The sequence below is a fragment of the Sardina pilchardus genome, chromosome 3 (assembly GCF_963854185.1).
Source record: "Sardina pilchardus chromosome 3, fSarPil1.1, whole genome shotgun sequence".
NCBI classification, from domain to species: Eukaryota; Metazoa; Chordata; class Actinopteri; order Clupeiformes; family Clupeidae; genus Sardina; species Sardina pilchardus.
This window is the reverse complement of record NC_084996.1, coordinates 36,063,827-36,076,719: the sequence shown is the minus strand read 5'-3', so window position 1 is coordinate 36,076,719 and position 12,893 is coordinate 36,063,827. Positions and strand designations below refer to the sequence as shown.

Here is a 12,893-nt window from a genome sequence, read left to right as displayed (position 1 = left end):
AGCAGTTGAAGGAGGCTTGCCTGACATCAACAGTTTGAGTCGAGCAGCGTGACATATCAACAAACTCAGTGCAAAATCCGCCACCCCTATGATGTTACAACCAAGCTGTGCTCTTATTGGAAAGTCATTTGTTTTCACAGAGAAGCGCAGCCTTGATTGGATGATGTAGGTAACGCCCACAAATAGACAAGGTGGAGTTGAAAGAAATTACATGGAGAAAAAATAGCTGTCAAATAGACTTTGCTAAATAAGCGAGTGGTATTTAAAAAGTAGACTGTATTTCGGGAATTTGTACCATAGACAGTGCAACAGTTTCGCTTTCGAAATCAATAGGGCAGACACTAGAGCTAATGTCCATTTGTCGCAAACATCATGTATCCCGCAAACAGATCGTATGTTATTATAACTTTATTGCAAATCGTTTCAGTTTATTATGTCAGACTAAGTAGCCTAAAAGTAGATGTATCAACCGTTACTTTAAGAAGGCTACAACGCATGTCAAAATGTGAGCGTTGTGAATGCTATCGTAGTCTACCCGTTATTCTACAGAAGCATCATGCAGGAGTTCTCGCAAAATCCGAATCGCCACTGAGGAGCACGATCATGATGCGGCCGGCAGCCGAAGAGAGAGCGAAAATGCGGATGTCTCTGGGAAGAGAAATGGTCGGATCGAGAAGGTTGCGCGCTGAGTGGAGGGAGCGAGCGAGTGAAATGGAGGCGGGGGGAAGTTCCCATCTCTGCGGGGACTGGAACACCAGCGCCCTGGACCGACAGCGCAGTGCTGGCTAACATTCAACCCTCCCCTTGTTCCACAACCAGTTCCACACACGCAGCGACAGGTAGGGTTCACCGCCGCCTCCCACGTTCTACTAATCGACTGTTTGATAAACAAACCTTTAGGAAAACATTCACCCAACACAACACAATTCGAAATCCTGACAGCCGATTGCACCGAGGTTGTTTTATTTTGTTGTGCGGGTGAGTTTCAAAAAATGCCTAATTTAAAACAATGTGCTATGTTGCGTGGATCAGAGGGCAGCACACCGTGGTCGCCATACCCGAATTTCTTGTCCTGCGACTGGGGTAAGAGATAGCCGATGTGCATACCACGTGTGTAGTTTTGGAATGTGTTAAAAGTCAACTAAAATATGTAAGTGTAGCGTACATTATCGTTAACTGTGTTCTTGGAAGTGTGTTTGAGGAGTCGACTACGTTTCCGCGCCGAGTCAAGTCTCCATGAGGCTGATCAAGGAACAACCAACCGCCTCTGGTTAGCCAACAGGGAGCTCGGTTAAATATCTCACCGTGTGGGTTTGCCTTCTCCTGCACCCGTCTGTAGAACCGCCAAAGCCAAGTTTAGGAAATTCTATCGTTCTCTGGGCAGTCGCATATATTCGAGGAAAAGATAAGGTTAGTTTCAAACTACTGTTTTATACAAAATAAGGTTTTTTGTTCTTTGTGTATTGTGTCGACTAGACGGACAATGTCTTGCTTCGGTTGAATCAAGCTCTCGCCATGCCTGGCTTTAGTATGGCGGCTCTAGAACCATCGTCACGCCAGAGCGCTGGTATCTGTCTCGGATGTAACATTTTTTCCTTCGCTACACCTGAATATTGCTGTTTTCCCCGCGGATATTGAGAATTTAAACACATTTTGAATCTTCTATTTATGTCGACGAAGACCATGGTTATCTACTGCGTTATTAGTTAATAGTTATTTCTATTTATTTAGTAGTTTCACCTTCCATGGCTTTGAACAGTCTGTAGCCTACAGACCGCCACCATACGGGTTCATTCGCCTGTTTCAATCCCCTGTACTCGAGAGTTTCCGCGCGGTTACTACTAAACGAGTTTATAATACATGGATCAATCAGGCATAGGGGGTTGTAGGCATTCTTTTGCCTGGCATTTCGATCCTCTTTTAATAGCCAATGCGTCTGGTTCCCCGTCAAGCCAGATCTAGTTGTAGCCGGCTGTGTAGCCGTAACCTTGGTCAATGTTTGGGTCGCTACGGGTTTGCATTTCACCGCCAATGTAGAACCATTTAACAGTTTTTATATTTACGTATGTCAAGTCAACTTCAAAAGACACCTTGAAACATAGTCCTCAATTGTTATTTGAACTGTCTACATGCACTGCTTCACGGACTTATTTTTGTTCATTTACTGTGTCTCGCAATTTTCAGTCAGTTATGCGCCATGGCTGTGTTAAACATGGTCATTAGAACTCACTGGCGTCCCAACAAACTGACTTTAAATGTAGCCAAATATTCTCTATATCCTTGTGAATTAAACAGTTGTAATACGTGTAGCTCGTACTCTTTACAGATTCTAAAATATCAGTTTGAGCTGACGAAGGGTCTGATTCTTGGTACGATGAAAACTAAACTAATCTACACCCTGACTGTTTCCCCACTGAAGGTGCGGGAGAGGGCTGGAGAGACCGACGCCATTACAGGCTCTCGTTCGACAACGCCTCGCTTGAGAAATATTCATGTTATTTCAGGCGTAAACACACGCGAATTGCTTGCTAAGTGACACTTTTAGATTATAATGACGAAAAGTATTTGAATGAGCCGAATGTTTTATTCGAATAACGAAATGCGTTCGTCCATTATCGGTCGGCTGAGCTGAAGGACGAGGGCAGATGTCCATGGCGGAAACGAGCTCCGCGCCCTGTTGGTTGTGAGGCTGTGTCGAGTGGTGCAGTATGGAGTATGTTCCCTGGCCACCTTTCCCCCCTCGACGGAGACCGAAAGCAGAGCCCCCGTCCTTGGTCAGCTGGTTGCCTACAGCTGCCTGTCGTCCAAATGTTCGCTTCCTCTTTCCGTGGTTCCTCCCAGCGCCCATTCGTCCCGAAAAAAATCCTCCATACGAGAGCCGACTCCGGTGGAATGGTCGACGCAAAAGGCGTATACTGGAGTTGTTGAGTGGCTAAAATGTAACGTTTGCGTTCCTGGAGCCGAAAGAAAAGTGAGGGATTCAAAGCATAGCCGTAGTCGCTGCCCTCTGCTGAGTTATTTGAGATTTGAAGCCGTCACAAGCAATAGGCTCTGTCTCACGATGCAGCGTAAACGGTTAGGGGCGGTGTAATGAACATCTTCTATGTGTTGGGGTGGATTTCAGTTCCCTGATTTAAATAAGCTAGCCCACTCAAATCAATTCAATAAGTCAAAAAGTTTTAAAATAAGAAGCAGTGTATAAGTATGGTCCGTCTGATTATTTTTTTTTAATGAAAATAAACTATTCAGACGACGTGCTCGATGTAGAGCTATTAGAAGCGTTAAGAATTTGCGCTCAGTGAAGAAGGATGTAAGAAGATATTTCAGAAATGATAGTTTTATAACTGAATCCAAAGCATGCACTGTGTGATTTACAAGATAATTTGACAGATTAAACATTTTGTTGTTTCATTTTATAGGCCTGTATTTGATTTGAGTGAATTTGTTGGGAAAAAAATGTACATTAACATGCATTGATATGTTTACTCCCTCAGATAAAGAAGATAGTTGAAAATGAATGGAGACATGGACGCCTCCACTAAAGACCAAGGTGGGCTTAACTGTAATTCATTAGCACTGTGTTTCCCATCTGTGAGGCATATTACACTGACATAACTTGTGTTCCTGTTTGTAGTGTGGTCTCAGGAAGATATGTTAAAACTCCTGGATTGCATGAAAGTGAACCTGCCACAGTTGGACATCACCAAATATAAGACATCAGAGTCCCACTTGAGTTGGGAGAAGGTGGCATTCAACTCCTACACTGCAGAGATGTGCAAGCAGAAATGGCAGGAAGTCTCTAAAGAGGTCAGTCCACTCCACAAGCTGCTGAAAGTCTTAAACATTTTCCATAAAGATGATCTATTTACTGTATTTCTGTTGGACTATTTTGATGTGATTGTGATGTCTAACAATTATTTTTCATAGTTATTATGGTGTGTTAAAATATCTATTTTTAATTAAAATAGTATTTTGATTTAAACCGTAGGTACGCAAATTCCGTACATTGACGGAGATAATAGTAGATGCACAGGATTGCATCAAGAATCCCTTCAAGGGCAAGAAACTGAAGGTATGTCTTCGCGTCTCTTAACATAACTTTCTCGGTGGTGTAATTATGTGACTCTGTGTTTATTAAAATGGAACTGTGGTCTTGCCTCATTAGTTATCTTTTTCCTATTCTTTTGTAGAAACATCCCGACTTTCCCAAGAAGCCTTTGACGCCATACTTCCGTTTCTTTATGGAAAAGAGGGCGAAGTATGCAAAGCTACATCCTGAAATGAGCAATCTTGACCTAACAAAGATTCTCTCCAAGAAATACAAAGAGTTGCCTGAGCGCAAGAAGGTGAGGAAGATGATCTGAGACTAGATAGAAGACTAAATGAAACAATTTCAGTGTGCCATCCTCCTTACCTGACCCTGTTTTTGATTTGTAAACTGATGGCAAAACTGAGTTTTTACCTGTGTTTTGTCTAAGGCTGCATGTACACTGGTAGGGCTTGATGCTCCGTTCTGTGTGTGTGTGTTTTTTTTTTTTAACTGCCTGTTTACATCTTCTTTTCAAAGTGTCCTTCTTGCGAATCTGCAAAATAAGCTACTGGTTCTATTTCAAGCCCTAGTTTTCTGTTTGTTTCACTTTGAAACTTCAGTTTTTACCCTTCAGCGGACTTCTTATACTCAGATTTTGGTTCTTTCTACAGGCAAAGTATGTTCAGGACTTTTTAAAGGACAAGGAAACCTTTGAGCACAGTATGAATAAATTCAGGTATGGATGTGTGCGTGTTGACTCAACTGAATACTGTTCTATACATTTCTGGAGAATTGTACTGGTATTACTATAAAAACCTTCAGGTAGCTTCCATATCTAGCATCTGGTAGCGTTGTGTCTGTGTGGGCTTGTGATTTTGATTATGTTTATTTGTTTGGATGTTTAATATAGAGAACTACACCCAGAGCTGTTAGAGAGCTTGACGAAGAAAGGTTCCAATGTCCCCGAGAAGCCCAAGACACCACAGCAGCTGTGGTACAACCATGAAAAGAAAGCCTTCCTTAAAACGACCCCAAGTGTAGGTTTCCTTTCACACACACACACACACACACACACACACACACACACACACACAGTATATCAAGAAACCTGGCTAAAACAGTGTAACTCTTTTATTTTTTTTCAGGCAACAACCAAAGACATCAAGGACAGTTTGGGAAAACAGTGGACACAGCTCTCAGACAAGAAGAGACTAAAGTGGATCGCTAAGTCTCTAGAGCAGCATAAACTATATGAAGTAAGCCATATGTTTATGACAACTGTTGCATTGGGTTTGTCAACAAGTAATAAGATTCCTAATTCAGTTTTGTCTTCTGGTCTTGTCCTCAGGAGACAATGCGAGATTTCATCCAGCAGCATCCGGAGCTTAACATGACGGAGGAGGACATTGTGAAGTCCACCCTGACCAAGGCTGAGCGACAGCTAAAGGACAAATTTGATGGCCGACCGGATAAGCCTCCACCGTAAGTGGCACTCTCTCTTTTACATTTTGTTTTACATGTTTCTCTCATGGAAAAAGGATGAGTAAAAAGGGTTTCTTTGATGGTTTTCCTAGGAACGGTTACTCCATGTTCTGTGCCGAACTGATGTCCAGCATGAAGGATGTGCCTAGCACTGAACGCATGGTCATGTGCAGCCAGCGCTGGAAGCTGCTCAAACAAAGCGAGAAGGATGGTTATCAGAAGCGCTGTGAACAGGTTTGCACACTCATATTTTTCAAGAAAATAAGTCATGTTTAGACACGTGTGTAAACACACACATTCACTACCCACAAAAAGTCAGGGGTATTTGGCTTTCGGATTAAATTTCAGGATGAACCCAAAATCCACTATAATTTTTACAGGTGAACTTAGTGTGACCTTCTCTAAACTTTTGAATGTGCATGTCCAACAGTTCATGTTTCAGTACTCTCTATGCTGAAACATTAAATTTCATCCGAAAGCCAGATATCCCTAACCTTTTGTGAGCAGTGTACATAAAGATACAGATACAAATTATGAATATACTCACCTGTGGTATTTACTGTTTGTTTACAGCTTCAAGTTTATGTTTTTTTCTCCTTTGTTTACAGAGAAAGAAAGAGTATGAAGTGGAAATGAACCGCTTCCTTCTTGTAAGTATCGAGTTCCACATTTCTAGTTGCCTGTGATACTACATACGTTTTGTCTGGCATATATGCCATATTCCACCTCAGGTGTACAGAGCATGTCTGATAACTTTATCAATTTCTGTCTTTCTTATATGTATGGCACAGAGTATATCTGAAGAGGAGCAACAGAGAGTTCTGGGAGAGTATAAGATGGCAGGCTTTAAAAAGAGTAGCGGGATCAGCAGTCCGTCCACTAAAAAGAAAACCTCCAAAGCTAAGGTCAGTCAAGTTACCATTTCATTTATAGTCTTACCACACTTGTTATAGAAACACTTCTTTGAAAGATTGTTTTCCACCCTCAGTCCTACTGCTTATTTCACTTTTTGACTCCTCCCCTCCAGGCACAGAGTGGCCCAGACAAGCCCAAACGGCCCATCTCCGCTATGTTCATCTTTGCGGAGGAGAAAAGACCTAAGCTCAAGCATGAAAGGCCTGACCTCTCCGAGAGTGAACTCACCCGGCATCTTGCTCGCATGTGGAACGAACTCCCAGAGAAGAAAAAGGTAAAGACAAAGAAACTTAAGAAAATTCAGAAGACCGGCTGAATTCTTAGCAGAGTACATTTGAGATTTACTGCATCGTATGTCTTCAGGAGAAGTACAAGAACCTAGAGGCAACCCTAAAGGCACAGACTGAGGAGAAGGCACAGGAAGAGAAGAGCAAGCTGCCAGAGACCCCCAAGAATGCTCAGGAGATTTGGCAGCAGAGTGTCATTGGTGACTACCTTGCCAAATATAAGGTATTACCTCTGTCTGACTCTTTTTTTGGAGTTGTATAAAATCTGGACTGAGGTTGTGGTAAGCCTTGCTTCAAACTGTAGTCAGAAATGAAATAATAAGGCATATGTTTGTTTGTTTGTTCTTTCCCCAAGAATGATCGGCCCAAGGCCCAGAAAGCCATGGAGAGCACCTGGAACACCATGGAGAAGAAGGAGAAGATTTTGTGGATCAAAAAGGCGGCTGAGGACCAGAAGCGATATGAGGTGTGTAAGAAACCCAAGCCCTGTGTTCTCTTGATGTTCTGCTTTGCAATAACAAAAATATTTGAACCGTAAGATTAAGATAATTGTTTGCCATACATCCTGATATAGATAGGGTGTAGGGGTGGCACGGTTCACAAAATCTACGGTTCGGTTTGTATCACGGTTTAGGGTCACGGTTTTCGGTTCGGTACGGGTCTTGTTGTTTTTTCTTTTAATCTTTAACACTCCAGAATAGGGGTGGGTGATTGATATCTGCTATAGCCTATTGTTTGCGATATTATCGTGAATGCTGTTTTGACGATGTAAATTACATTATCGAATATTTAAAGTAGGCTACTTAGAGGGGGGGAGGGGCACACTCAAAATCACGCATTGAAACCCCATAAATTCATTAAATCAGGAGGTGTGCAACAAAAGTGAGAGAAGCCACTGGCTGCCGCAGAGCAAGTCACATGATCACTAGTGGGCATGTTGTCACACGCGCCTAATGTTTATGTTGTGCAGCTACAGTCTATGGGATTTCTCATAGACATTAGCCATAAGCTAACGCATTAGTTTCTTTTCTGTAACTTGGAATGCTAGCCTACGTGATTGCTCTTTAACAAAACATTGAAGGAAATAAATGTGCCCTGGTAGCCTAGAAATCTAGACGCACCCTAGCGGGCAAAAATATTTTTGCCTAGCGGGATGGTCTAGGGTCGCACCGTTGAGGACAAGCCTGCGCTAGGCTCGAGCTCAGCCTAGCCAATCAGAACGCTCTATCTGTGTACGGAGTCCTTGAGCCCACCTTAGCTCACCTTCGGCTTCCGATAAGACGCCAGAGGGCTGGACCATGCGTCTTCGTTCGACGAGTTGAGACCGTATCGCACAACCATAGAGAAAAACAAAAGATGGATGAGGCTAACGAAGCACGCTCGTTTGAATCGGCTTTGGAAGAGTTAGACTTTGGCTTTTCTTTGAGGTTTGAGCAGAAAGTCATTCGTTTTAAAGGATGTATTTGCTGTTTTGCCGACCGGCTACGATTGGTCACAAATGCTGGCCTATTACGTGCAGAGGCAGTTTGAAAGACAACTGTTCATCCCACCCACAGGCTTCAACTCTGTGAATGGTCCGACCCCAGACTATACATTTCTGTGTAGTTTGGCTTGCCAGGCTAGTGCCCTGGTGTTCTGCCGGTGCATCCTGCAACTCCGGCCAGTCTTTGTCTCTCGCACTTCTAAAGACTCGCGCGCAGCACTTAAAACTCCATACTCCTACTCTCGCGCAAAAGGGAAACGAATTGTCACATGAACCGTAGGACCGTACAACGAACACACACTCCGAACCGTGACATGCCATCCGCACGGTTCGGAGCATTTTTCATAAACCGTGCCACCCCTAATAGGGTGTAATTAACCAGACCCCACCCCCACTTTATTTTGACAGAGAGAGTTAAGCGAAATGCGAGCCCCACCCCCGGTGATTGTTCCAGGCAAGAAGATGAAGTTTGAGGGCGAGCCCAAGAAGCCCCCATCGTGAGTATCTCTCAGTATTGTGTGTGTGTGTGTGTGTGTGTGTGTGTGTGTGTGTGTGTGTGTGTGTGTGTGTGTGTGTGTGTGTGTGTGTGTGTGTGTGTGTGTGTGTGTGTGTGTGTGTGTGTGTGTGTGTGTGTGTGTGTGTGTGTGTGTGTGTGTGTGTGTGTCTTTGTCTTTTAAATCAGCTGTTAGCAGTGACTTACAGATGACTGCATAAAGTGCTCTTAAATGTGCCTGCCCCTGAGAGTGCTTCTCCTGTTCCACAGGAACGGCTATCAAAAGTTCTCTCAGGAGATGCTGTCCAACGGTGAGCTCAACCACCTCCCCATGAAGGAACGCATGGCTGAGATTGGGGGCCGTTGGCAGAGGCTCCCACAGAAGGAGAAGGACAGATACAAGAAGATTGCCGAGGAGAAGCAGAGGCAGTACAAGGGGCTACTGGAACAGTGGCTAGCGGTGGGTACCATTACTTGTCACACCACATTATGCAACCTGTTCTGTTACATAACTTGCTTGTGAACTAAAGTCTTGATTGTATGTTAGGAAACCTGTTCTCCAGTCATCTGTAAAAGCCATCAGATGAATGCAGTGTTTCTCATAGTTGTCTTTTCCTGAATTTGTTTGCAGAGTTTGTCCACACAGGAGAGAAACACCTACAAGGAGTATACCTCTCAGGTAAGTTCCTTATTTGAGTTCTTTATTGTGTTAATTTTTGTATGTATGTATTATTTTTCATTTCATTAGATGATACCAAAAATGCAAAAGTCTGTTTTTGTCTGTTTTGCTCTTCATCAAGAAATAACTCATTTCCTTTCTTAACTGACTTTTCTATGTTTTTCCATGATAGAAAAGAAAGAGCACTGCAAAGCCTGGTGGCACAACTGCAAAAGTGAAGCCTAAGGCAAGGAAGAAGTCGGTGAGTTGTGTTTATTTCTTTCTGTTCTTTAAGTGTGGTTTCAATCACTGGTCAACATTTAATAGCTAAATGTATGGCTTCAGGGATCAGTACAATGTCAAAATATCAAATTAACCTCTAAAGTTGAAGACTGTGCTGATTTTTAGCAGAGCTTTTGTTGATGTGGTAGTCCAGTCCAGGGTGGGAATTATACCAAGGCCATGAGGCCATGGCCGCCGTTGCCCTACACTTTGGCCTTGATGCCCCCTGAAAAAAAACCCATCGTAAGGCCACAGTCCACAGTGGCCTTTATACCCCTGACTTAGGGTTGCCAACCATTCAGTATAATACGGAATCGTCCCGTATTTGATTTGTGGCAGGTAATTATCACAGAATGTACAAACCTGTCTGAAAACGGCTTATGATGCTTCCATGAGGGAAACATCCCAAAACAATGGTACTCATATTTGCTGTTGTTTTCAGAAGTATCTCATGCAAACATGCAAAAGAATGAACTATTGTAATTATATAGCCTATCTTACATTAGTAAAGCACACCCCTGATGTGGATAGTTTTCACAAACTTTTTGTAAACAATTTTGGCACAAACATTGACTGCTTTGAAGTGAAAGTGCATGTCTAACAATATAGCATAATACTAATTGTGATATGATAATCATAATGATGATTTGATGGGGGGTGGGGTGAGGTATGTGTAGATGGGCCCTATGACCCCGAAGTCTGCCATGATTGGGCTTCAACTTAAAGAAGTTTGAGGCTGTGTTAGTGTTTCTCAAAGCCTACAGCGACTAGCGGGTCTATGTATTTGTGTCGAGATAACCCTAAAATGTAAAACCATCGAATTTTACTCAGTGGCCTTTGTGCCCTATCATGTGGCCTTGGTGCCCCTAAAAAAAAAAAGAAGGTGAAGGCCAAATGGCCTTGCCCCTAAAATGACGAAATTCCCACCCTGGTCCAGTCTTGTTTAAAACCGGGTCCATCTTTTTCTGTCACGGGCAGGTTTCAGAGGAAGAGGACGAAGATGATGACGATGATGATGAAGAGGAGGAGGAGAAAGAGTCTGAAGAGGACTCATCCAGTGCAGAGGACAGTGATGAAGAAGAGGACGACGACGATGACAATGATGATGTAAGGCTGTGTTTGTGTTAGATAAGATGCCTAATAAGTTGACTCAGATCAGTGTGGACATTTGGGGGGTCTTACTGTCTGTTTGATGCATGTCATCCTTCCTCATTTACGCAGAACGACAACGACGATGACGACGAAGAGGCGGACGATAAAGAGAACAAATCCGAGAGCAGCAGTGGTAGTTCTCAGGACTCATCAGGTTCTGGGTCGGACTCTGAGTGAGCCGTGTCGGCTCGCTTCTGACCTTAAAGACTTCAGAGCAGCGCCCAAGCTGAGCCATGAGTTGCACAGACAGGCTCTCTGTACCTGTCCTGCACTCCTCCAACCACAAGGGGGAGCACTCCCTCTGCACCACGTCCACACGGTGTCATCCACCTTTGTTGTTCTTCTGTTGCCTTTTTCCCCCCCGGTTGTTCAGTCCACCGTGGCAAAATCATTGGGCAAACGTTTTTGAACCGATGACCCAGACCAGCTTCCACCTCAGCTTTTCAAATTCCCTTTGGCTTGTCAGGTGGCTTGACAGTGCTAAATGGGTCCTTGTGGTTTTCTATAGGAAACTGGCTTCAGTTTTGTGATTGCGGTTGTATTTGGAACGCAGTTATTCACACCCCAATCTGACGTTCCGTACATGTCTCATCCTGAGCCAAAGAATCTGTCTGTCCACATGGTTATGTCAAGAAGTGCAGGGGACCAAATAATTGCACTCTAAGAATGTGCTCTGTTTGTTCATCTCCACCGCCATCTTCTTGTTTTTTTTCTTTGTAGCTGCTCCGTTACCTCCGGTCCATTTCTCGTTTCCAGTGATTGATTGTTTGTTGTTCAAAAACTGTTTGGTTCATGATGATGTGGTGTCTTCAGGAAAATTGAAGCCATTTTGAATGTTCCCCCAGTGAAAGGACACAGTTACCGGACTGCTTTTGCAGTTTATTTATAAGGCACCTGTCCTTGGTCTGGTTTGTATGGACCATGAATCTGTCCTGTGTAGGGACACCCTCGCGTTCAAGAGGAGATCTGGTTATTTTTCTGTAGAAAGCAAAGGTTTGACCACCGGCAGGCTAAATAGCCATTCCAATGGCCTCAGAAATGGTAGAAATGGATTAAAGCAATGTTCAGTTTTGGTATTAATGTAACTATGATCTCAGTGATCAGTGACTTCTATGAGGCTTCTTTCTTGACTTGGGGTATATATATGTGTATATTTATATATACATACATATATAGTTTTTATTTTTTGGCTAGCTGATGCACATTTGTTCTCTTCCATCCAACCACTGTTTTGTTTTTATCTGATACTGCTTACTTGGTTATATTCTTTTAATATTTTTGAGCTGAGCTGTTTGTTTTTAAAAGTGACTGACACATTGGAGTCCCCCTCCCCTCATCTAAATACTGTGCACTTAATATTGAATCTAAAAGATTCGCCTTGCCCACTGTCACCGCATTTAGGTACAACATAAACACACCAAACTCCATGTCCAACTCCATGTCTGGTCAAGGAAACGAGTCTTGTACGATTCATGAATGTAGATGGATGCTTCACCTTAAAAAAAACCTTGTCCATACAGTGGAAAGATAGTTTGGTAGTGTTGGAGTGTTTGAGTTGGAATAGCCTCTCAGATTATAGCCAGGTGTTTTCACAAGATGACGTTCTCCTATTCCTAGCCATCATGCTTTTCCCAGAAAAAAAAGAGCACATAGCTGTCCAGGGGGAATGAGGGTCATTACTATTTTCAGGGTGATGGAACAAAGTCACCAGGCTTACTTGATCTTACAGAGGATGTTTGGTTTAAATGCTGTTGTAAGGTATTTGTAAATATTGCTTTTTTGTATTTTGAGTAAATATAGTTTAATTTGTCCTTTTATTTAGCGACGCCTGCCTAAAGGCACTGGCTGTGGCCAACAAGTCTGTGTGTGTTTGTTGCGTTGAGGGGGGAGGAAACACTTTTGATTTTATGTTTTTAGTTTTTAAAGATCTCCCCATGTTTGTTTATTTGTAGGATTTACTTAAAAAGAGGACAAAATGGCTTTACAAATTTGTACGGCTGATTTGAAACATTTGGATGTTTTGTATAGCAGGAGGTGTTCTGTCCCCGCGATTTACCATTTGGGAAATAAATTTTGTCTTTGACAGTGAATTTGCATGCACTGCATTTTTT

General features: G+C 42.9%; 1 protein-coding gene across 3 annotated transcripts; it reads left to right on the top strand.

The window, feature by feature from the left end:
- The first annotated feature begins 293 nt into the window (after positions 1-293).
- ubtf (upstream binding transcription factor) lies at positions 294-12,872 on the top strand. 3 transcript variants are annotated; one of them, XM_062533084.1, is made up of 21 exons: positions 294-839; positions 3,495-3,550; positions 3,635-3,807; positions 3,989-4,072; positions 4,191-4,346; positions 4,702-4,766; positions 4,941-5,067; positions 5,176-5,286; positions 5,379-5,512; positions 5,605-5,746; positions 6,121-6,162; positions 6,304-6,417; positions 6,540-6,701; positions 6,791-6,937; positions 7,070-7,180; positions 8,606-8,694; positions 8,961-9,150; positions 9,322-9,369; positions 9,542-9,610; positions 10,609-10,737; positions 10,852-12,872. In XM_062533084.1, the coding sequence occupies exons 2-21, from the start codon at positions 3,514-3,516 to the stop codon at positions 10,957-10,959; spliced, it is 2,238 nt and encodes a 745-aa protein (XP_062389068.1). In that variant the 5' UTR covers positions 294-839; positions 3,495-3,513; the 3' UTR covers positions 10,960-12,872. The 3 variants fall into 3 exon arrangements, with proteins under 3 accessions (XP_062389068.1, XP_062389070.1, XP_062389069.1); XM_062533086.1 differs by lacking the exon at positions 294-839 and adding an exon at positions 958-978; XM_062533085.1 differs by lacking the exon at positions 294-839 and adding an exon at positions 1,037-1,410.
- Positions 12,873-12,893: the final 21 nt, after the last annotated feature.